The sequence below is a fragment of the Drosophila takahashii genome, chromosome 2L (assembly GCF_030179915.1).
Source record: "Drosophila takahashii strain IR98-3 E-12201 chromosome 2L, DtakHiC1v2, whole genome shotgun sequence".
In the NCBI taxonomy this organism is placed as follows: domain Eukaryota; kingdom Metazoa; phylum Arthropoda; class Insecta; order Diptera; family Drosophilidae; genus Drosophila; species Drosophila takahashii.
Genome location: NC_091678.1, coordinates 14,795,435 through 14,817,816, shown reverse-complemented (window position 1 = coordinate 14,817,816; position 22,382 = coordinate 14,795,435). Strand labels below are relative to the sequence as shown.

The 22,382-nt window shown below is 41.3% G+C and overlaps 3 protein-coding genes across 4 annotated transcripts in view; 1 reads left to right on the top strand and 2 right to left on the bottom strand.

Annotated features, from left to right (window-relative positions):
* Nucleotides 1-2,511: 2,511 nt before the first annotated feature.
* Nucleotides 2,512-3,995, bottom strand: LOC138912886 (S-antigen protein-like). Its single transcript, XM_070214512.1, has 2 exons — nt 3,978-3,995; nt 2,512-3,234 (listed from the first exon to the last, which is right to left on the bottom strand). The coding sequence occupies exons 1-2, from the start codon at nt 3,993-3,995 to the stop codon at nt 2,512-2,514; spliced, it is 741 nt and encodes a 246-aa protein (XP_070070613.1).
* Nucleotides 3,996-4,097: 102 nt separating this feature from the next.
* LOC108063634 (uncharacterized) lies at nt 4,098-4,867 on the top strand. The gene has a single exon (XM_017150782.3). It carries the CDS (start codon nt 4,179-4,181, stop codon nt 4,773-4,775), a length of 597 nt encoding a protein of 198 aa, XP_017006271.2. The 5' UTR covers nt 4,098-4,178; the 3' UTR covers nt 4,776-4,867.
* Nucleotides 4,868-9,576: 4,709 nt separating this feature from the next.
* The window catches only part of Shawl (Shaw-like), a 35,811-nt gene continuing 23,005 nt past the window's right edge, over nt 9,577-22,382 (bottom strand). The window contains exons 3-11 of one of the 2 annotated variants that reach the window (XM_044395017.2): nt 19,977-20,109; nt 19,734-19,913; nt 18,917-19,420; nt 18,447-18,743; nt 17,373-17,582; nt 17,017-17,275; nt 15,050-15,385; nt 11,493-11,597; nt 9,577-10,496 (exon numbers count right to left, since the gene is read on the bottom strand). In XM_044395017.2, coding sequence (XP_044250952.2) covers nt 9,853-10,496; nt 11,493-11,597; nt 15,050-15,385; nt 17,017-17,275; nt 17,373-17,582; nt 18,447-18,743; nt 18,917-19,420; nt 19,734-19,913; nt 19,977-20,109 — 2,668 coding nt within the window. In that variant the 3' untranslated portion in view covers nt 9,577-9,852. The remainder of the gene's footprint in view (nt 10,497-11,492; nt 11,598-15,049; nt 15,386-17,016; nt 17,276-17,372; nt 17,583-18,446; nt 18,744-18,916; nt 19,421-19,733; nt 19,914-19,976; nt 20,110-22,382) is intronic. The other variant, XM_070217923.1, reaches the window with a different exon arrangement.

The window sequence follows — 22,382 nt, the reverse complement described above, 5'->3', positions numbered from 1 at the left end:
AAGTGCTTCCCTTGAGGGAATTTTAAATTAATTATTCATTTGCCTTAATCATCAGCAAAAAATGGTTTACATTTTTTAATGACCTGTATAAATATATATGCAAATGATCTTCCGCCTGGATGATTTTTAAAATATTTACTTTTTCCAAAAAAATTCCCCAAGCCCCAAATTGAAATCTCACCCAACCCGTTCAAATGTCAAGCGCACAATTTTGATTGATTTTTCTACACGAATGCCTTCAATTACTGCCCCTATCTGGCTGTCTCCACTTCCATCTCCATCAGCATCCCTCCAAATGAACACATCCTAGTTGTCTACCCCCGAATAATCACAATAACCAAAGTCATGCTGTGACACCTCCAGTCATGCCATATCCTGACCCACGCCAGCAACTTGTTGCATCCGAAATCAACTGTGATTCCCGCTTCACTGGAGAAATCACCAATGAAAAATTTCCCTCGCATTCTCTCGCCCAAAAACTGTCAGTGACACTTACAAATTGGATTTTCGACAGCGGCAACCAGACCTGAAGGACACACCATTATCGCGGCCTGGCACAAAATCGCTTAAAGAGATATCCAAAATAAATAATGTTGCATGTAAATAACAACAAATCAATTTTTAAATAGACAAGATGAACCCGAACACGCACAAACAAATACGGGACCCTATTCCTGGCATCAATGAACCCTCTTCATCAGTGGGCTTAATGTGTGTGAATGTTTTTAGAACAGTGGTATGAAACGATATTAAATTTCAAAATCTCAATTCGAATAAAATGCAAAATAATCTAGAAGGATTCTTTAAGAGTATCCTTTTTTTTGGTTAATTATTGACATCTAAATTATAGAGTACTAAACATATAATTTTCTATTAATCTTTAGAATATCTCCACTACCTTTTAGACATAAGTGAAACCACTGTGCCTGGCCTGTGGCAAAAAGGTCTTTCTCCCTGTCAGATCCAGGCACTTTCACTTAGCCGATGCCAATGGCTTTGATAGATTCAAGTTCACAGTGGGCCGCCAGGTAGCCATTCGTCCATCTGCCCTGCCACCCACTCAAAGCCACTCCAGAAAAGTCGGAGACGTAGACAGAGGTTGTTCGGAGGTTGACTTTTAGGGGGACCCGTGTAGCTGGGCTGTTCATGCGGTTCATTGACATGGCCATCCGAGAGAACCTGGGCGATGGGGCCCATTTAATTTTGATTAATTGCGGTAAATGTTATGTTAATTTGCTGGCACTTTTTTGGCTGACTGCCCGGGCTGTCGGCCGACTGATTTTAGATAAGCGCGTAATGCGAGACTATTAGTGGGCGGGTCGGCAAACTAATTTCCCCCCAAATGATTGTCACACCCCTGTAAGCAAAAAGGCGATAGTTCTATCGCCTCACGTCAGGATGTCAATTCTTAGTAACTTCTGGAAGATAAAAACACGACAGAACATATTTTACAAAAGCAAAATCTACATCTATCGCGAAGAAGTTGTGTCTTAGGGCCGGTTTCTCGAGTCCCTGTCAAAGTCCCTGATAGCTATCTGTTCGAAAAACTTAAAGACCAGATAAACTGTTCGTAAAAGCAAATCCGCTTTCTCGACTGCTTTAATTTATCTGAACGAGAAACAATTACAGAGTGCTGTTAACTCACAGAATTGTGCTGTAAAGCGCAAAAAATAGCGTGCTTCGATTATTTCATCAGCTGTTTGGGTATAATTCAAAGGAAAATTCAGCTGTGATTTCGTTTCTTCTTCTTAGTTGGCTTTGGGAAATCAGCTGTCATTCTATCGAGACGAAAACGCTTAACAGGGACTCAGAGTCCCTGTCAAAGTAAGCTCTCACATTGGTGCTCGAGAAAGCCAAAATGCCTTAGCTGGGACTTTTTCTGTTCGAGAAATGTTAGCCGGCACTCGAGAAACCGGCCCTTAGTCACAGAAAACAGGGTCGCTCTTGTGGGGAAGTAATTTCTAATGCACTTTTAGGCGATATAAAGACGATAGAATACATTTCCCGAAGTCACTTCCAGACGTCACTTCGGCGACTCTTCCCGAAGTCACTTCCAGAAGTGTCGCCGAAGTCACTTTCATACGTCACTTTGGCGACACTTCCCAAAGTTACTTCTGAGTCACTTCCAGAAGTGTCGCCGAAGTCACTTTCATACGTCACTTTGGCGACACTTCCAAAAGTTACTTCTGAGTCACTTCCAGAAGTCACTTGGGCGACACTTCCCGAAGTCACTTTTGAGTCACTTCTAGAAGTGTCGCCGAAGTCACTTCCAGACGTCACTTCGGCGACACTTCCCAAAGTCTCTTCTGAGTTACTTCCATAAGTTTCGCCGAAGTCACTTCCTGACGTCACTCCGGCGACCCTTCCCTAAGACACTTCTAAGTCACTTCCAAAAGTGTCGCCGAAGTCACTTGCAAACGTCACTTCGACGACACTTCCCGAAGTCACTTCTGAGTCACATCCAGAAGTCACTTCTGAGTCACTTCCAGAAGTCACTTCCAGAAGTCACTTCTAAGTCACTTCTAAGTCAGTTGCACAAGTCACTTCGGCGACACTTCCCAAAGTTACTTCTGAGTCATGTCCAGAAGTCACTTGGGCGACACTTCCCAAAGTCTCTTCTAAGTCACTTCCAAAAGTGTCGCCGAACGTCAAACGTGCAAACGTCACTTCGGCGACACTTCCCGAAATCACTTCTGAGTCCCTTCCAGAAGTGTCGCCAAAGTCACTTCCAGACGTAACTTCGGCGACACTTCCCAAAGTCACTTCTAAGTCACTTGCACAAGTGTCGCCGAAGTCACTTTCATACGTCACTTTGTCGACACTTCCCAAAGTTACTTCTGAGTCACTTCCAGAAGTGTCGCCGAAGTCACTTTCATACGTCACTTTGGCGACACTTCCCAAAGTTACTTCTGAGTCACTTCCAGAAGTGTCGCCGAAGTCACTTTCATACGTCACTTTGGCGACACTTCCCAAAGTTACTTCTGAGTCACTTCCAGAAGTGTCGCCAAAGTCACTTCCTGACGTCACTTCGGCGACACTTCCCAAAGTTACTTCTGAGTCACTTCCAGAAGTCACTTGGGCGATACTTCCCGAAGTCACTTTTGAGTCACTTCCAGAAGTGCCGCCGAAGTCACTTCCAGACGTCACTTCGGCGACACTTCCCAAAGTCTCTTCTGAGTTACTTCCATAAGTTTCGCCGAAGTCACTTCCTGACGTCACTCCGGCGACCCTTCCCTAAGACACTTCTAAGTCACTTCCAAAAGTGTCGCCGAAGTCACTTGCAAACGTCACTTCGACGACACTTCCCGAAGTCACTTCTGAGTCACATCCAGAAGTCACTTCTGAGTCACTTCCAGAAGTCACTTCTAAGTCAGTTGCACAAGTCACTTCGGCGACACTTCCCAAAGTTACTTCTGAGTCATGTCCAGAAGTCACTTGGGCGACACTTCCCTAAGTCACTTCCAAAAGTGTCGCCGAACGTCAAACGTGCAAACGTCACTTCGGCGACACTTCCCGAAATCACTTCTGAGTCCCTTCCAGAAGTGTCGCCGAAGTCACTTCCAGACGTAACTTCGGCGACACTTCCCAAAGTCACTTCTAAGTCACTTGCACAAGGGTCGCCGAAGTAACTTCTGTCACTTCACTACGTCTGGCGATTTCAGGCCTTTTGTTTTTGAAAATTGTGTTCTACCGTCTTTCTATCGCCTAGAAGTGCCTCAGAAGTTACTTTGCCACGATCGCGACCCGTTTTGTTGTGATTCTATTTTTCAGAAGTTACTAAGAAGTGACTACTGGACGTGAGGCGATAGAATTATCGCCTTTTTGCTTGCAGGGTTGTTTGAGTCTGCCTGCATGTGTGTTGGGGTGTGCCGATTTGTATGGGTTGACAAACACTAATTAATTGCAATGAGCTTCACTTTGAAGGGGGTTTCCTCTGACGCTTTGGCTCCTGCTGTTGATTGGAGCATGCTAATTACCCAGAGACTGTCAATCATGCCGAGCCAAGTGGGTGAATATGCACTTAAAGTCGATTGTACATTTTGTAAGCTTAAATTAATATTTAGCATTTTTTCAGGTCCGATATATAATCTAGTTTTCATTAAAATTTTCATATCTGACAACTACACTTTTCGGTAAATCGTTCAAGACACCGAAAAAAAACATAATAAGCCAGATAAATGGAAAACCTGGCTGTGGGCCTGGCGGCCTTTTTCCAACTGATGGGTTGCTACTTCTTCTTTGCCCAGCCGGAGGATTGCTGCTCACCGGCTCCCGACTTGGCCAGCTGGATTTTCCTGGCGGCCACTCTGTGTTTCCTTTGGGATACCTCCATCTATCCTCGTCGCTTTATGCACATGGCCCGTTTTTGGCGGCTAATCGTCGAGATCGTGGCAGCCATTTTCCTGACGGAAGTGGGCACCATTATCATTTGGTGCGGCCTGGAAAGGTTGCTGTTCTGCCTGACGGATGAGCTCATGAAGTTTATGCACAACGGCTGCCAAACGTCGCCGTATGTCTATTGGCTTTCGGGGCTAATTACCAGTTTGGTGAGTGGAGCGGTGCTGTGGTACGTCCTTGAAGCCACCGATGGGATGTATTACATCATGAAGTTCGGACGGGAATTGAAAACCACCATGAAGGTCTCCTGGCGAATGCTGCGCTGCTATATCAACATGAACATGAGAGATAGACGTCGGGCTTTGAAGGTATGCCAGTTGGCCAGAAAAATGCCAAAAAGGAAATGCTGTCAATCGGATAGAGATAGTTGCGAATGACCTGTGAATCATCGAGGTTCCTGCATTATCTTTTGGCATTTTGGTCCTCCCATTAAAAGTGTTTTATATCCCCTTTAAACAATACTTTTTTCTTTCTGACAATCTTTGGCAATAACTCTTTTTCACAGAAAAAAGCAAAAAGGAAGCAAAGTATTTTTCTGTAGTTTTTTGGTTTCACGCAGTGGCATTTTAGAAGCCAAAAGTAGGTCATCAGACTTCAATTCCTAAGAAACTGAAGATTTTATTTATGCACTTTTTCAGCTATAACACACACTTGCTACATTTTTAATAAAATTTAAAAAAGAATTCATTAAATCTAAATAAATACAAAGAAAAATAAAAAACAAATTTGTTTTTCCTTGGAAGATATAAAATATCCAAGAACTTTTATGTATAATATTTAATATTTCTTAGAAAGTGATAAAAAATGGATTTCATTAAATTTAAAGTTATTACAGTTGTAATGCAAGCATTGTGTTTATGAAAGGTTCATGACTTCCCCCGCAAAAAAGGAACAGAATAAGATGTGCCGGTTATTCATCGAGAGGAGCATTACTCATACGCCCCGTCAGCCACACCCTCTAGCTGTGTGCGAGGCCATAACAAACACACAAACACAGGGAGAACGAAAAAACACGCCCAAATACACACAAAAAGGCAGCTGAAAATGAATAAAAATGGGCGTGTCAGACGAGTTGCAGACAATCAGAGAGCACATTTGGAGATTGCCATGCATTTCTAGGCAGCAATCGCCGCCATATGCTAACTTTGATTACTTCTTCTGGCTTTTATCGCAGCCTCCCATCCCCAAACGTAACTGCCATTTCCCAGAAATGTAAGCAAAGCAGCGGGCAAGGGGGAAGGCGAAGAAGAAATTGTATTTCATTTTCCTGGGCCTGAGAAAAGACGGAACCGGATATGCGACATTTTATCAAGTCAGGCATAAATCAGCAGCTTATGCTGGATTCTAGAGGGATGGTTGGGTCTCGTTTGCTCGCTTTAACTCGGGTTTCACTTACTTTCGTTGTTCCTGCATGTTTCAAACTGGCAAATAATTTATTTTGCATAAATTTGCCAGCACTTAACGATGGGGATCTACGCCACACACCTATGTATGTATGTGCGAGTGGGGCAACCTTCCAATTCCGCGCGAGGAATATGTTCCGTGTGCGGGTCACGCTGAATTATGCCATCTAATTTGTCTGCAGGCAGGTGGTGCTCATTAATCTTGCCTCGCTTATGAGCGGCTCTGCTGTCTCCGTCTGTTTTTCTTGCCGCACCACTGTAGCACACTCCTGGGATTCTGGAACTCTGGATGCTGGGCTGCAGATAAGCTCCTCGCCTTTGCAGCGGGCTCACGTAGCGGGTTTTGTGATTTCCTTTGCCCGCTTCAATGCCAGGCAAGGGATTTTCCGAGATACCCTTTCTGGAGGGAGGAAATAAACTATCATAATATTCTGGGACTTATGGTAAAAAAAAATATTACAAAAAAAAGAAAAGAAATAAATCACCTAGTCTTGTAAAATTGTATTCTCACTTTATTAAAGTCAAAATCATTTGTTTTCTATCCAGTATTTTATTTAAAAATCCAAATAAAAAAGATTCTTATGCATACCTTATAGAGCTTGCAAATTATCGATATTTTCGATACTTTCACAATATCGAATCGATTATATCGATGTTTTCAAGGGAGAACACATATTAAATATCGACAAATAGTAAACTGTCGATATTTTGACAAGCTCTATTTTCTTATCCCTGTCTTAAAAATAATGAAGAGTATCTGGACACCTTGAATAAACATGATTTCTGTATCTTGGCCCGCATAGTTCCGCACCTGACTCCCGCTTAATGCTTAATGGATTTGCGCTTTGATGTGCCAACTGCGTGTACGTGTATCAAAATCGTACTGGGGAGTGCCTCTGTGTGTGCTGGCCTGGTTGTAAGTGGTTAAGTGTCTATATTAGACGCCATCACTTGCAGTTTCCCATTTCTAAGGGCCCGATGGTATTTTTTGGCCGTGTTTTTTGGCCCATTTTACTGCAGAGGTGGCAAGCATAAATTTCCCTCTAAATGGCCTTATGAGGGCGGCCTCGAAGCTGATCCTCTGTTTATGGCCTGGCCAAATGAAATGTGAGTGGGAGTCGGTTTCGCATTTGCGGAATGGCTGAATGTGTGTGTGTGGGCCGTGTCGGCCCTTTTAAATTAAAAATCCTGGTCCGTGGCTTCTGTTTGGGCGGCCCTGAAATTGAATTTTCCTCCCGTCCCGGTTTGATTAGCATAAAATGCGGTACGTGTCTTGGTTTGGCTGAAAAACGTGTGGCGGTGATGATGGGTCCGTGTAAAAATCATTGAAATATTGAATGCTTTTTCAAAGAATTTTTATTTCCGTTAAAATTTAATTTTATGTTTGCACACCACATTTTGTTTTGTTATTTATTATTTCCTTTTTCGGGATCTCATTTTTTTCAACATTTAAAAATTCGCTTTGTTTGTAAACAGTTTTCGTTTTATGTTCTTCTGTTCTTGACACTTTACTTACAGTACATATTGTAGAAATGTTTTTCCACTGCGCTCGACATTTAACTAATGAAATAAGGTTGTTCTTGAGATTATCTATGTACACAGAGATTATATTCCAAAATTCTTGTAATTTACGTTCAGCCGGTTTCATGTTTCCTGTCTGTGGTGGGTGATTTCTTTCAAAAGGATTTATTTCTTGAATCGATTTCTGTATGCAATGGATTTCTTCTGCATTGACCGGACTAAACTTAGTTATTTGCTAGGCAAAAGTTTAATATTAGTTTAGTATCTCACTTGTGTTTTTAAAACTAACTATATTCCTATTGAAACAATATTTATTTCAATAAGCACTGGTTCGCTGCAGCCTCGCTTATATCAAAAGATTCATTTCCGATTTCCTTTAATATTATTAACTTATTTAAATTTAAATTTAACTTTAGTTAAAAAGTTTGTTTTGGAATTAACAATAAATATTTATATACTCTTTTCAAATTTTTCCTAATTTCGAATTTTTTGGTTTGGTAATATGGGAAAACATGTGAGAGGTTTCTTTTTTAAATTGAACAGTATTTAAAGCAACTTTTTCCTTATACATTGTAAAGTAAGGAATCTATATTTAAACGGGGGAAAAAAGGGGTGTAATCGGCATGCCGAAACCAGGAATGCCCTTACACAACAATTGGGCAATTATTTAACATTTTAATCAGAGATTAGCTAAGTAATAAAGAGTAAATTTAGAACGACGCACATTCAGACCAACGGATTTGATTATACTGACTAATTGGCATCACTTCCCTCACCTCATTGTTCGGGCATGATATCTATTTAAGTCTATGACGTCCAACTATTTGCCACATCCACTTACAACGAGCTTTGGCCTTACATAAGAATCGGAATCAAAATTGTTCATCTTTTTGTTAATCGTTTTTAGCACATCAAAAACTATAAATATTGGACCAAAAATTACCATTGAACCTTATGTAAAGTCAAATATGTCTTCTACTTTCATCTTTTATCTTATGTTCAGTTTCGTTTTTATTTTTTTTCGGTTAGTCCTTGACCGTCATACTCAAATATTTACAGATCCATGCGTTTAGCTTTTCTCTCTGACAGCTTCTATGAATAAATCAATTAACATTTATGGGAATAAATGTCGAAGAATGAAAAGTAAACACAAGACCGCAAAAGACTATTTACAAGGTCAACCACACACAAACCGCCATTGAAGAGGAGTGTGGTTGTGAGAATAAGAACACCAAGGACAAGAATCCTCGTCGCCATAATAGTTTTTGGCTGCTGTCGTCGCCTTTTGCCTTTTGTGTGCTCCTCGTCGACACAGTTTTTGCTCGCCAGTTCATTGAAATGGTGGCAGCAGTCAATGTGTCAGATAAACAAGCCCAGTGACACTTTTGGCCATGATTCAGGGTCTCAGCCGGGAAACGGAGCGTGCGAGTCAAGTGTGCGAATTTATAGTTGGCCATGCAATTTTTGCGTCCCAAGATTTGCACAATAAACACCTTGTGGGGTCCTGGGTCTTATATATCACTGGCTGGCTGCACACAAGTGGTCACATTTATATGGACGATATGTTTGCTTCTGCCTGCCCACATTTGACCCCCTCCATCTCAGTCTCCACCCATTGTTTGCAGGACTTTCGCCAGGACGTGCCCGGCTGCACGAGGACCCACAACCACCCACACAGGCAAACAATCCTGCATGCACGCTGCCAATGACAGTTGTCAACATGACAGTTATAAGGACACTGATACAAATGTTACGGATGTTTGTCTTGGCCAGACAAGAAACGTTCTTTGTCGCATGCCGTGAGTAGAGGGCAAAGATTGATTAAAACTGCTGATAAATGGTTGAGAAATGTTTGCTGTCCGCTCTTAAAATTAATGGAATGCTTTTAAACTTTAGTTGGGAAAGTTTACAGTTGGAAAGGCAGTGATCTTGGGACTTACTATAATAATATTTAATTTATTTGAAAACTATATATGCACTCTTTCTCTCAATGCTGTTTAAAATTCGGTATTTTTTACGACTTAGAAAGCAATAAAATCACCGCTTACGTTTAGCTATTAAGCACTTGACAGTTTTAAAAGCTTTTATTGAGTGGAAATTTAGAGAAACACTTAACAGACACTCTCTGCTCTACTAAATCTTCAATTTTTGAAAAATGATTGAATTTAAGATTCTAAAATTCAGAAAACAGTATTTAGTCAATTGATTATATTGAGAACTTTTTTAGACATCTTTAGAACCCTTGGCAAAAGTTTGAGTATGATTGACCTTGGTCTTCAAACACCTAAAGATACACTTCTCATTTAAGACTTTGTGCGGCTGCCTAACCAGATAAAGTTCCCTTCAGCTTTAGGTTTAGAGTAAACTTAACGATTCATTCACATTACACATAGACTACACTTTCTTAAAGATTTTAAGCATTTTTTCTTACTTTCACCGAGTTGCAGCATTGGAGCATTTTTGGGCAGTACTGTCAGAAGTTGGCAAGTCCGTTGTTTCAATGGGGAAAATCCCAGTTAATGTCTGGCAATCAATGCCTGGGACCTATGTAGATCCCCCCGAGACTATCGCCGGTGTCCCCGCCCACCCCGCTACCCTCGCCGTCCTCGTCCTCCTCTTCGTTGTCCAGCAGACCATCGTCCAGTCCGATGGCCTCCGTTCCGTTCTCCTGGCCACTCTGGCCATTGTTGATGGTGGCTCCCTCGTAGGTATCGCTGTCCTCCACCAGGCAGCAGTCCCCGCACTCGTCCGTCGAGGAATTCACCTCGTCGCTGAGATCGTCGAGCAGCGTCACCTTGGGGGCCCGGAACTCATCCGGGCAGCCCATCGGGACGCCGGCGGAGGCCACCGAGATCTTGATGTTGCAGTTCGTGGCGGCGTGGCAGGCATGGGCGTGGGCTTGGGGGATGGGCTGCTGTATCGTGCCCACCTGGGAGCTGGCTCCTCCGTGGGCGGCCCTGAAACTCAGATTGGGGGTTCGCTGACCCATGCTGGCCATGCCGGGTGGCATTTGGCTGTGCGTCATGCTCAATGTGGGCGGTACATTCAGCACAGTTGCCCCACCGCCCACCGCCGTCTTGTGGGTGGGGTGGGCGTGGCCCGAATACATCAGCTGGTGCGTATCCGAGGCCAAATTGTGGGCGGTCAGCTGCAGCGGATGCTGATCCTTGCGTTCTGTCGAGTGGAGAGAAAGCAGAAGAGATGGCAACTATAAACACTTCGGCTTGCAAAGTATCTGAAGGATGCGGATGCGGATGCGGCTGCGGACACGGAAGCGGAAGTGCATTCGAGGACATGTCGGCGATTGGTTTATCGCCGCCACATTGTGCAGGCATCTGTGAGGGCTTCAAGTGAATGAGCCAGCAGCACTACGCATACCAGTCCTCCAGGCACTTCCGCTTCCCACGGGTCCGGTGTTATGTGAGCCAGAAAGATGAGGGAGTAGAGGCACTCGGTACCCTGTCCACAAATCAAAATAATTTAATCGAAAAAAATAGGCTGTTTGAATTCTGTTTTAAATAGTATATGTTGGCCGGGACATCTCCTGTTTTTAAAGTTTGTGCATTCTAAAGAACATTATAAATAAATCGAACAAATTCTTGAACATTTGTTTTTTTAGCAAACTATTATGAAAATTTAAAAATAAGGTATTTTAAATATGTTTAATTTAACAAAAACTTATTGCAGTGAGAATTGTTGTTAATGAATCTATTTATTATTTGCAAACTTTTTGATTGAAAATGAAAGTGTACTTCAATATATTTCTAGCTCAAGGCTAACAGTTTACTTTCCCAAGTTTGTATCGTAAATCCCAGTAAAATGAAGCTTGATAGTCAATAAAATTAAATTATACAATAGCTTAACCGAGAATCATAGTGAGTAAAATTAAATAATAGGTTAGGGAATATTCTCGGAGTGCAGTGCTCGGCAGGGGTGTGAAACTTTTCCGGTGACACCCTGCCCTCGACCTGACAAGAACCATTGTCCTGGCCGTACAATGGCTCTCAAACTATGTGTGTGGTTACAAGTGGGTTCAACTGCGTTGCCATCACCTTTTCCGCCGCCCCTGCCCCTCAATTATCTGTCCGCAAAACTTTCAACTAACGGGTCGGAGGGGGAAAATCCCCGGCTAGCAACGGGGGAGGGGGAGGAGGAAAAGGAGGAACTCACCCAGGGGGCCCAGAAGTTTCGGCTGGAGCGGCAGCATGAAGTCGTGGCCAGTCGTCGCCGCCCGCGGCTGAAGGCTCTGCACCGCCGGCACGCTCAAGTAGTCCGCTGCAAAGTCAGAGGAGGCGGCCCGGAAAAGCCGGGGAAATGCGTTAGTGCCGTCGGAGCAAACAATGTAGCGGTGGCCGGGGCCAAGGCAAAAGTTTCCCCCAAAACAACCGAAAAGAAAACAAACACGGAAAGCAAGGAAAAAAAATAAAGGAGGAGCTGGAGAAATGGTTTACAAAACTTTAAAAAGGCACGCAGCTAAAATATTCTTCTACATAGCATTCAGATAAAAAAAAGTTGGCGGCAAGACGTTAGAAAAAAGTGAAAAGTTGCGAAATCATTTTGAATATTTCTATAGCTAAAATACACTCGCATTAAAATATACATCTTTATCATTTCTATCAACAGGCGCTCGACAAGCGGACGTGGAAAACTTTTAGCTTGCCATAATTTCAAGTGGGGGGAAAATCTATTTGCGATAAACTTTAAGCAAACAAAAATTAAAGAGGGGTTGGAATGGGATAAAAAGTTATGCCATTTAAAAAAGGTTACTAGAAAATAAAAGCATGAATATAAAAATGAAATGGAACAGGCAGACATCAGACAATAAAATAAAAAAAAATAAAAAAAAGACTACAAATTACAATCTATTGATTTTACTAAATCACAGTTGTCTCTTCTCTCAATAAACATATTTAACTTAATGTCAACACCAAGTTAACCAATAGAAAGTTCCCGATGGAAATTCCTCTACTTAACAAGGCAATCCATCAAAGGACCGTCTTTTCAGACAAACTTTTAACTATAACTGACAGTCGTTGAGAAGTTGTTAACGTGGAAATTGGTTTACTTTTACAGTTTCTATTTGAGCCAGTGCAACAACTTTAAATATTAAAATTAATTTCCCAGGACTCGCAGAGCACTTGGCGGTGCGAAGAAGAAAAAAAAAAGTAGCAGCAAGTGAAACAAGGTACAGAATGGGTTGGGATTTTTCCACAGACACAGATGCCTTTAGGTGGAGGATCTCCACACACTGCCGTTCTTAATTGAAATTCCTGGCCATCGGCCTGCCGTTGGCATTCGGTCTTGGCCCACTGTGGCCATAAATTGTACAAGCCTTTTTCTACGAGAGTGTGTGTGCTTGGCAAATTACCACTACAAGATCGCAAAAATAGCTATGTAGCTCCACTTGGCCCGCTAGTGATTTAGTTGCTATTTTTGTGCTCCGCAATTTGCATCCAAAAGTGGTAGGAAAAGCTACTGCCCTCGAGTCTCCACACTTTAACATAATGCAAAGCAGCTCAGAGACGGAAAGGGGCCGCAAACAGGAACCGTGCCAAATGTCACCGCTCCTGCATTTCCGGGGAACAGAGAAATGTCATTTGCCCCGGCTAAGAACGTGCCAAAGTATGCAACACTTTTTCTCGTTTCTTTTTTTCACCAAGAAAACGGGGCCAGTTGCATCTTCTAAGCGGCTTATAAAAAGTTTCGCTACGTGTGAACCGTTCTTAAAATAACAGCAATGCGACAACAAAGAAAACACTTAATAATTATATTTCTCAGAACATCTTGGAAACATTTTAAAATTCTTGAGCTTCACTACAAGTGTTTATAAACATTATAAATGAGCCAAAATTAGGGTATAAAAAAACTAAGTTATACATTTTTAGAAATATGAATATGAAAAGCACTAAAAAGCGCTGTAGTTGAGTGGGTTGACTATCAGATACCCATTACTCAGCTGAAGGAAGTGCTAGGAAGATGGAGATATGCTTGCAAGAAAGCGATGCACTGCTTGAACTCCATTATTTGCTGATAACTTTTGAATGAATGGTCCGAATAGTTCCCGATACTCGTAGAGTATACCCGTAATAATAACAGAACAATTAAATCCCTATTATACTAAAGTTTTAACCTCCGATCTTTTCCTTGTTTAACTACAGCTCAAAACTTTCATCTTCTTTTCGAATTTGCATTTATGGCTTTTTTTCTTTTAACACTTTCCTTTTAAGGCCCTGCCCTGGCACCCCTACTGTACAACATCCGAGCAGGTTCAACTAAGCAACTTTCAACTTTCGACTGAAATTCTTGCTTTTTTCTTTACTTTTCAGAAGCTCACAACTGGCTCAAGAAATTAATCGCCTTGAGAGCCGCAAACTGCCTTCCGTTTCCCCATTTGAGTGCCGCCTCACTTTTCCTGGACAAAAGAAAAGAGAAAAGTCGAGATTTGAGCATGCACACTTGAGCTTTTGTGGCTTTAATTAAAATGCACATCATGCAGAAATTTTTCTGCCCAGGTTCTTCCCATTATATTTTTTTCGACAGGTTTTCCGTCCTCATATTTTTACACTTTTTTTCCACGTTTGAGAGCTGGGCTATTTTCCAGCGCTTTGTTGGACGGCCGGGCAAATGGAAAAAGTTTTTCAATTTGTTTGACGATAAATGAACTTTATTTCTATATATGTTTGAGTGCCTAAGTGTGGGTGGCAGCATATAGAACGTTTACGCCGGTTTTGGCCTTTTGAAATATGACATAAAAAGGATTTTCGCCTAGCATAATAAAATTGTAATTAAAGTTAAATGCCCAAAATAAAAATAAGTTGCAAAAAGCTTTTAATATGCAAATAAACATAAAAAGTTTTCCTTTTCCCCGCTTTGTGTTTGTTGCAACCTCTTTTATTGACTGACTCTCGGAGTGACAAAGTTATAGCATTCGGGCGAAATTTATAGCATGCGATAAATTTTAACAAGCTCAGGGGCAATGACAGTAGGGTGTTGCCCCCACCCATTCTACTAATTGTTGAAGGCCCCTAAGAAGATCTTGCCATGGGGTTAAAGGAAATATACACTTAGGATTAAATTTACGGGACTCACATTTTCAAGATATTTAGCTTTTTATTTGATAATTGTAAGTTCAAGTATGTGAAATAAATTATTGTGCTATAAAAAATGTAACCGACCATGACCTTGAGTTCGCCAAAATCCTACCATAATTCTTTTAAATTTATTGACTAATTTTAAGCATATTTGTTTTGCCTTGCCAATCCGTATTTAAATTAAAAATGTTTTAAGTGACTAAACATATTATTATACCTTTTTTTCAAACCAATCAAAAAATACAAACTTAAATTAAACTAGTAATTTTAATACTACCTTTTAAATTGAAAAAACAATGTGAGCAATGGATTTAAATTAAGATTATTACTGGATTTAGCTTTATTACTTTATCAAACTTTTCTTTGTTTTTTTCCGAACAGACTTTGAGATTTTTTCTTAAAATAAATAAATTGTATATACCGGTGCTCATTTTCCTCAGTGCTTTTACAGGCGTAAAAATATATTTTCTGAAAATGGTTAGCAAACATTTGTACACGTGCAGCATGCCAAGACAGAGACATAGGGCCACAGAGAGGGTGGTGAAAGGAGAAAGAAGAAAGTAGAAAAGGGGAATGGACAGATAGACTGAAAGACTGAAAGAAAGACAGATAGGCACAAGACAAGACAACACTTACAACTGATGAAGGAGGGGCCGGCGGGGGCGGCTGCGGCGGCTGTGGCAACGGCTGCCGAAGCAGCTGAGCCAGTGAGCGATGCCGGTGACGTCATCGCCGCCGCCGACGCGGGGCCAAGGCCATGGGAGTGGGCGTGGGCATGGGCATGGGCGTGGCCATGACTGTGGTGGGCGGCGGGCGGTGGCTGGAGCATAGGCACTTGGTAGGTCATTGCCGACATCGGCGTCGAATCAGCCACATTCGCCATCGTAGCCGTCGTCGACGTCGCAGTCGTCGTCATTATCCTTTGCCCAGGATGCAGGCCAATGACATTGACGCCGTTCACGTTCACGGTGCCTGGATTTCCGACCGGCGGACGGATGCATTTACATTGCGGATACACATATACAACACACGCATTCGTTTACATTTTGTTACACCAACACACACAAAAGGTAACAAGTACAAATACAAATAGACCAACATTGAGGAACAAAAGAAATTAAATTAATTTAATTTAAGAACAATATGCAGAAACATTAAGTTCTGGGGTAAAAAGGCAGAAGGAAAAGATTTAGCTTACAATTTTAAAAAGCCCCCAATAGCCATAAAAAACTTTAAAGGATTTAAATGGTTAATACATACCGAAACATTTATTAAACAATGGTTCCTTACAAAATCAAATAAATTAACATAAATACAATTTATTCCATTTACAAATATATAGTTCATCTAATTAATTACAAGTCAGCATAATAGTTAAACTCAACAACAGCATTAAAAAATTAAATTAAAAAAGAATTTATTGAACAATTGTTCCTTACAAAGTTAAAAAATGTATAATAAATACAATTCCATTTAATCAATTAAAAATAACATAGTTCATCCAATTAATTTAAAGTCAGCAGAACATTTAAACACAAAAAGAGCATTGAAAATTTAAACTAACAAAGAAATAAAATATTATTTCGGTCGAGCTTTACTTAGAGTTGATTAATCTTTCCAGATACATCTCATAATGCCCATGTATTCCTAACTCATTTAACTAATATTTGTGTTCCCCCGAGGGTTGCCCCTGTAAAGACTATAAATAATCGGGATTATCTCAAATCAACATTAATGGACTCGGCAGTACGGCAAAGTGAACTGAGCAAGGGGAACGTATCCACAAGCCGGAATTGAGAGCATTAAGCAAAACCGAAGCGATTATAAATCCTCGTACGACATTAAATTTATAACCCTTGGTGAACTGGCGAAATTGCTCCACAATTGCAGCTGCTGAGGGCAGCAGCGGATAGTGGGGAATCTTGTCCTCGGTTGAGTGCATATATCCACTTAAGTCCTTCGGCACCCGGGGTCTGCAGCCTCATCAGCATCCAAGCCACTCGCATGTGGTGAAAGTCCTGCCTTCAATGCTTTTGAATAATCAGTAAAATGGAAATTTACCACATGAAGCTCCCCAGTGGCGTAGAGAAGGGAGGGGTGGAAATCTCTGGGGGACGGCTGAGACCCCGGGGACTACTAAATGCTAAATAACAGCTGACTTGCCCAGGGAAGGGTGCATAAATAATAAAATAATTAAACAAGAAATTGAATGAAATTAATTCAGGCCCCAACAGCGAGGAAAAAGCAAGAGCGAGTATCTCTCTGTGTGTGTGTGTGTGTGTGAGTATCTGTGTGATGTATGCTGCATGTGTGGGTGTGTCTGTAGCACTGAGACTGCTCTAAATATCTGCAGGCCGAAAAAGCAACAAAAAAGAAAATTAAATTCAATACAACTTCAAAGTGACAGAAAGAGACAGACAAGAGAAGTAAAGTCGCAAATTACGACTTCATTGGTACCCTGTACTCGAGATTTTTATGTTCTGGTTCTTTTTAATCATTTAATAACAAAATTTGTATTAATATTTAATTGTTGTAAAAAATAAGTTATATTCTAAATGGAATTTCGAGTACAGGGCATTTAAAAAGCCAGCTGCAGGACTCACCGATTTTGGCACCGCCGAACGCATCCTTGAACATTGGCGCCCCGGCAGCGGGGTGAGGGTGGCCCACCGCATGGCCACCGAGTCCCGCCCCTCCCGATCCCGCTGGACCAACGCCCCCGGCCAGCAATCCCGGCCCAGTGGGCGGCGTCTGTTTAATGGCGTTCGTCCTGCCGCGATGCGGAGCAGTTGGCTCCCTCTTGCGACGCGGCTGCTCCACGGGCAGGACTCGTCGTCGCTTCTTGGGCAGCTTGGAGCGGGCCTGGAATGAAATTGGGAATGGGAAACGCGAAACGAAAAGCGGTTAACCAACGGGGTGGACAAACAACACAGCCCCCCAACCAACTAGCCAAACTAACCTGAGTGTGCGAGTAGAACATGGAGAAGTTACTAACGATGACGGGAACGGGGAGGGCGATAGTCAGCACACCGGCCAGAGCACACAGGGCGCCCACAAACATGCCCGGATAGGTCTTGGGCGCCACATCGCCGTATCCCACGGTGGTCATGGTCACAATCGCCCACCACAGCCCCAAGGGGATGCTCTTGAACTGGTTGTCCGGATTGTCCTGCAAGAGCAAGTTTATGTTTTTTATTAGCAAATGTTCCTATTTAAAAATGAATATTTAGTTGGTGTTATCTAAAAGGTCATAGTTAATTAATTGTAAATTTTAAATACATATATTTTAATGGGATGTTATTATTTATTTAATTATGAATTACACTTATTTTATTTAAATTATTTTATAGTATTGCTGGGCCTTAAATTTAATTGGTAAATCATTACACTGGTTAGTTAATTGTATTACCAAAACAAGAGAGAACGCTATAGTCGCGTGCCCCGACTATCAGATACCCGTTACTCACCTAAAGGGAGTGCGAAGGAGATGAAGATAAAAACTTTGATCCGCCGTAACTTTTTAACGAATGGTCCGATCTAAGAAATTTCTTCTACATTTCGATAGGTATTCATAAACACAATAAAACTGCATTTTTACTTTTCCGAAATATTGAAATTTTTAAAATAGTATATAAGCGATAGTGGGCGTTAAAGGGGGCGTGGCACCCTTTTGAAACCAACTTACGCTGCGTAGGAACTCCTAGAATCTGCATGCAAAATGTCAATCTTCTAGCTTTTATAGTTTCCGAGATCTCAGCGTTCATACAGACAGACAGACGGACAGACGGACAGACGGACAGACGGACAGACGGACAGACGGACAGACGGACAGACGGACATGGCTAGATCGACTCGGCTAGTGATCCTGATCAAGAATATATATAGTTTATAGGGTCGGAATCGCTTCCTTCTACCTGTTACGCGAATTTAATATACCCTTTTACTCTACGAGTAACGGGTATAACTAATATAATAATCATTATTTTAAAACTGTTTAAGGTGTATTGTTTAATTATAATGCGAACTTTCTCACCTGCAACTTCTCCGCATAATAAGCCAGACTGGCGAAGAAGACAATGCCCAGGACAAGGAAGAATACCAGCAGAGTAAGCTCCTTGGCCGAAGCCTTGAACGTGTGGATGAGGATCCTTAGGCCCGGCGAGTGGCGAGTCAGCTTGAACAGCCGCATTATCCGCACAATGGAAAAGGCCTCCAGGAGACCCGTATATTCGCCCATGCGCTGCATTACGTCCGTGTAGAAGCTCAAGGTGGCCGTAAAGTCAATGATATTCACGGGCGACTTGATGAACTGCCACAGATTAGGGGAGACCTGATGTATAAGAAATTTAAGAGCCCTTTTTAGTAATTTGAATGACGAGATCTTCGAGTTAAAGAGGTTTTTTATGTAGTAAAATAAAATAATAAAACTATTATATAGTAATAGTATTTAAAATAAATGTTATTTTTTAAAAATGATATGCTAATTAAATATATCCAACTCACAATTAGTCTGATGAGGACTTCGATGAAGAACCAGACGTTGCACACCAGCTCCACGTAGAAGAAGGCCTCATGGGGCTGGCCATATGTCTCGATCCATCCGTGCTTTCTCCTCCCATTGTGACCCAATATCTTCTGCTCGATAAACTCGTTCAGGCTGCTCCCGTTGATATTTCGTTTCAGTCGCTGCCGCTGGCCGCCCTTGATGGTGGCAATGGGCGTGGCCTGGCCGGGGGCGGTGAAGTTGCCGCTGCTGTAGCTCGTGTAGTTCGTGACACGAAAGGTGGGTCCGATGCTGCCGCTGGGCGGCGTGATACTGTGCTGATGGTACTGATGAGTCTGCGGCGGTTCGCCCATGGGATCGTGTCCGTGCGGAGGTCCGCCCGCCCCCGGTCCGTGGGCATCGTCGTGGCCCGAGGGCAGGTCCACGCGAAAGCCGGGGTGGGTCTTCAGGCAGAATGATATCACAGAAACAAATATAAAGAAAACCGACATGCCAGCAACGATCTGAAGAGAATAATTAGAAATGAAAGGGAAAAATATGAAATATTCTGTCTTAAATTTTAATGCAATAGCTTAAATAATATAGTTTTATAGTGGGATGATACAGTTTTAATGACTCTTAAAATGCAAACTCGGAGTTATCTTAAATTTTCCAATTAATGGTAATATGAAAGATTATTCCCTTAAAAATCCTAATAAAATAACCAAACTAAAAAGAATACAAAGAAAGAAATAGGCTAATAATAAAATTTGTTAAAATCTGTTTTTAATATTTTTTTAAATTAACATAAATATTATGTTAAAGATTACAACCCACCTTGGCACCCGTGGAGCTGGAGGGCTCATCGAACATGGCCCAGATCTTGGGTTTAATACGCTGCCAGCAGTTAAGCTCGCCGTTGCTCAGTGCCTCCTCAAAGCCAAATAGACGAGCTATCTGCTCCTCCGTGGGCTTCTCATTTTCAATATCTAGCTTATCTAATATGGCTAAGGTGTTCTATGGGAAGATTTGTATTGAGTTGATAGCACATGGGATTACCTTTTAAGAGGTATATCTTACTTGCGTATCGCGATGTATGCTATAGGTTGACCAACAGCAAGGTTCTACCTGGTTAGAGTCAAGTCCCCAGAATTCCAGCTCCTCCTCGAAAAGCGGGCCACACACGTCAGTTGGATAGTGCAGTTTTCCAGTTCTAAGAATAAGAAAAAATTAATTATTTAATAAACTATTTTATTTGTAAATTTTTAACTACCAAAGCGAATAAACCCACTTAACCTCTTTTCGCTATTAGTAAAATATATTTCTTTCAAAAGTTATTATCATAAATTAGAATACCACTTTGCTCAGCGAAATACCAAAAGTCTCTGTTCCGAAATTATTCAAACTCGAGATGCATAGAATCCCATTAAGACCCGGCAATTATGGCATAAGTTAGGTTTGACTAAATGCTCTCCTCTATCAACGATTCCCCTTTTCGACTCTTTCGACCGGTCAAAACAAATTCATGGACTTGGCCAAGCGTGCAAAGGGCTTAGAGTTCCGACCGACTAATATTATGGCCAAAACGGCACGTCTGAAAATGTGGCTGCAAATTGCGCAACTGAAATTCTGGGAAAATGGGGATGGGTATCACTTGCATATGCATGGTTGGCAAATGTGAGGATATGCATTGCATGCACCTGGTCAGAAAAAGAGGAAGAAAACAGACATGGTCATTCCGCACCCACCTCTTGACCCCCTTCCTCCGACACTTGGCATATTCATAATGCTGCCTTGGCCATTGTTCCATTCTCTTGGCCAACAACAATTTGTGATGCTTTCAGTGCTCTATGCATGAATGTGTGTGTGTGTGTATGCTCAAATTGCAGTAAATGCACCCAAAAAAAAATGATCATAGAAAGTAAACTATTTCTACATTAAAAGTAAACTATTGAGTGTCAAAAATTTCTCGATACTCTGAGTATTAAACTAATGGACTTCGAAAGTATAAAAATGAAACTTTCGAAGTTGTCAAGTTTAAACTAACGAGTATACAGTTTATACTCACTCAGTGTACTGAAATTCAGGCTGCTAGTTTATTTTGTATACTATTTAGTATAATGCCAGTATAAATATTATACCCCCCGTATTAAAGAGACAAAATTTAAAAAATGTTGTTTTGTACTTTTCATATATTATAAAACATATTTTTTACATTTTTATAAATTACTGAAGGTAATTTTAAATTTAACAAATAATATAAATACAATACATGTACAAAATATGTACGTATGTATGCATATTTGGGCAAATGCCGTTTTACCGCTTATGTCGCTGATCATGTGCAGAGTGGTCGCCGTCCAGATGAATAACAAATCTTGGTCGAGGACGCTGATATTGAAGTTAACATTGCGCTGGCCGCGGTCAGAAAAAATGCAAGCCAATTGCAAGATCCTTAGTTTCCCGGCATCTGGAGCGCAATTCAAGGTGGTGTCCGTAAAAAGAAAAGAATTTACTCATTAGTTATGCGCTAAGACACAATTTTAATGTACTTACATTTCAAATAAGCCCAAAATAAGCAAATATTAAAATTTTAACAAGTAATTTTCACAAACAAACTTTAAACAGACCGCAGCGTCGTTTACAAAATACACTAATGTCAAACCATTAAAATACTAACGCGTCGAATAACATTAAAAAGCGGTAACACTTTTTCTGCTCGAAATGTCCAGGTTCCAAACCAGAGCATCCTGGCTTCACACCAGGAACGAAAATCGAAAACTTCGGTTTAGAAATTAAACTCAGGATATAAACTTAACACTATTTAGTCTTAACTTAACACTATTGAGTCTTGTCCTTACATTATTTAGTTTTGAATTAATACTGACAGTTTGATACTAGCTGTAGTATACTTTTAATACAACGCTTATTAAATATAAACTTTCGGTTTTTTTTTTGGGTGTGGCTGCGGGGGAGTTCCAAAAAAAAATAAAGTGGTGCAGTGGTGGGGAGGGATCGTCCTTGTCCACAGTTGTTGGCCAACTTGTAATGCCATATCAGCTGCCGGACAGTCGCCGAGTGGAGGGGGTTGAGTCCTTGCATGGTTTTATTTTTGGATGATATCTTCACTTACCACCCCGCCTCACACACACGTGTGCACATCCTGAATGTCCTTTTTTGCGTCAGCTCCCAACATATTTGGTGCAACTTTTTCACTCTCTTGTGCTGACCAGACTTTTGTGCTGGTTAAAAATCATTTCATACCGCGAATTCCTTGAAAAAATATTATGAAATGAAATGAAATAAAATAAAAACAAATGTTGCTGCGTATCGCTGATGATTGCGGACTTGCAAATTGCCGATTTTATTTCGAGATCCTGGTCCAAGTTCAGTAATGGATATAGTTGCCGCAACAGACTTTGACATTTTGACGTGTCCCACTGAATTTTACGCGGTCATTTTAAAGGAACGAGTTTTTATTTCATC

What these genes read in the sequence shown, in the direction of transcription:
- LOC108063634 (XM_017150782.3), top strand. Translation starts at nt 4,179, where the DNA reads ATGGAAAACCTGGCTGTGGGCCTGGCGGCCTTTTTCCAACTGATGGGT.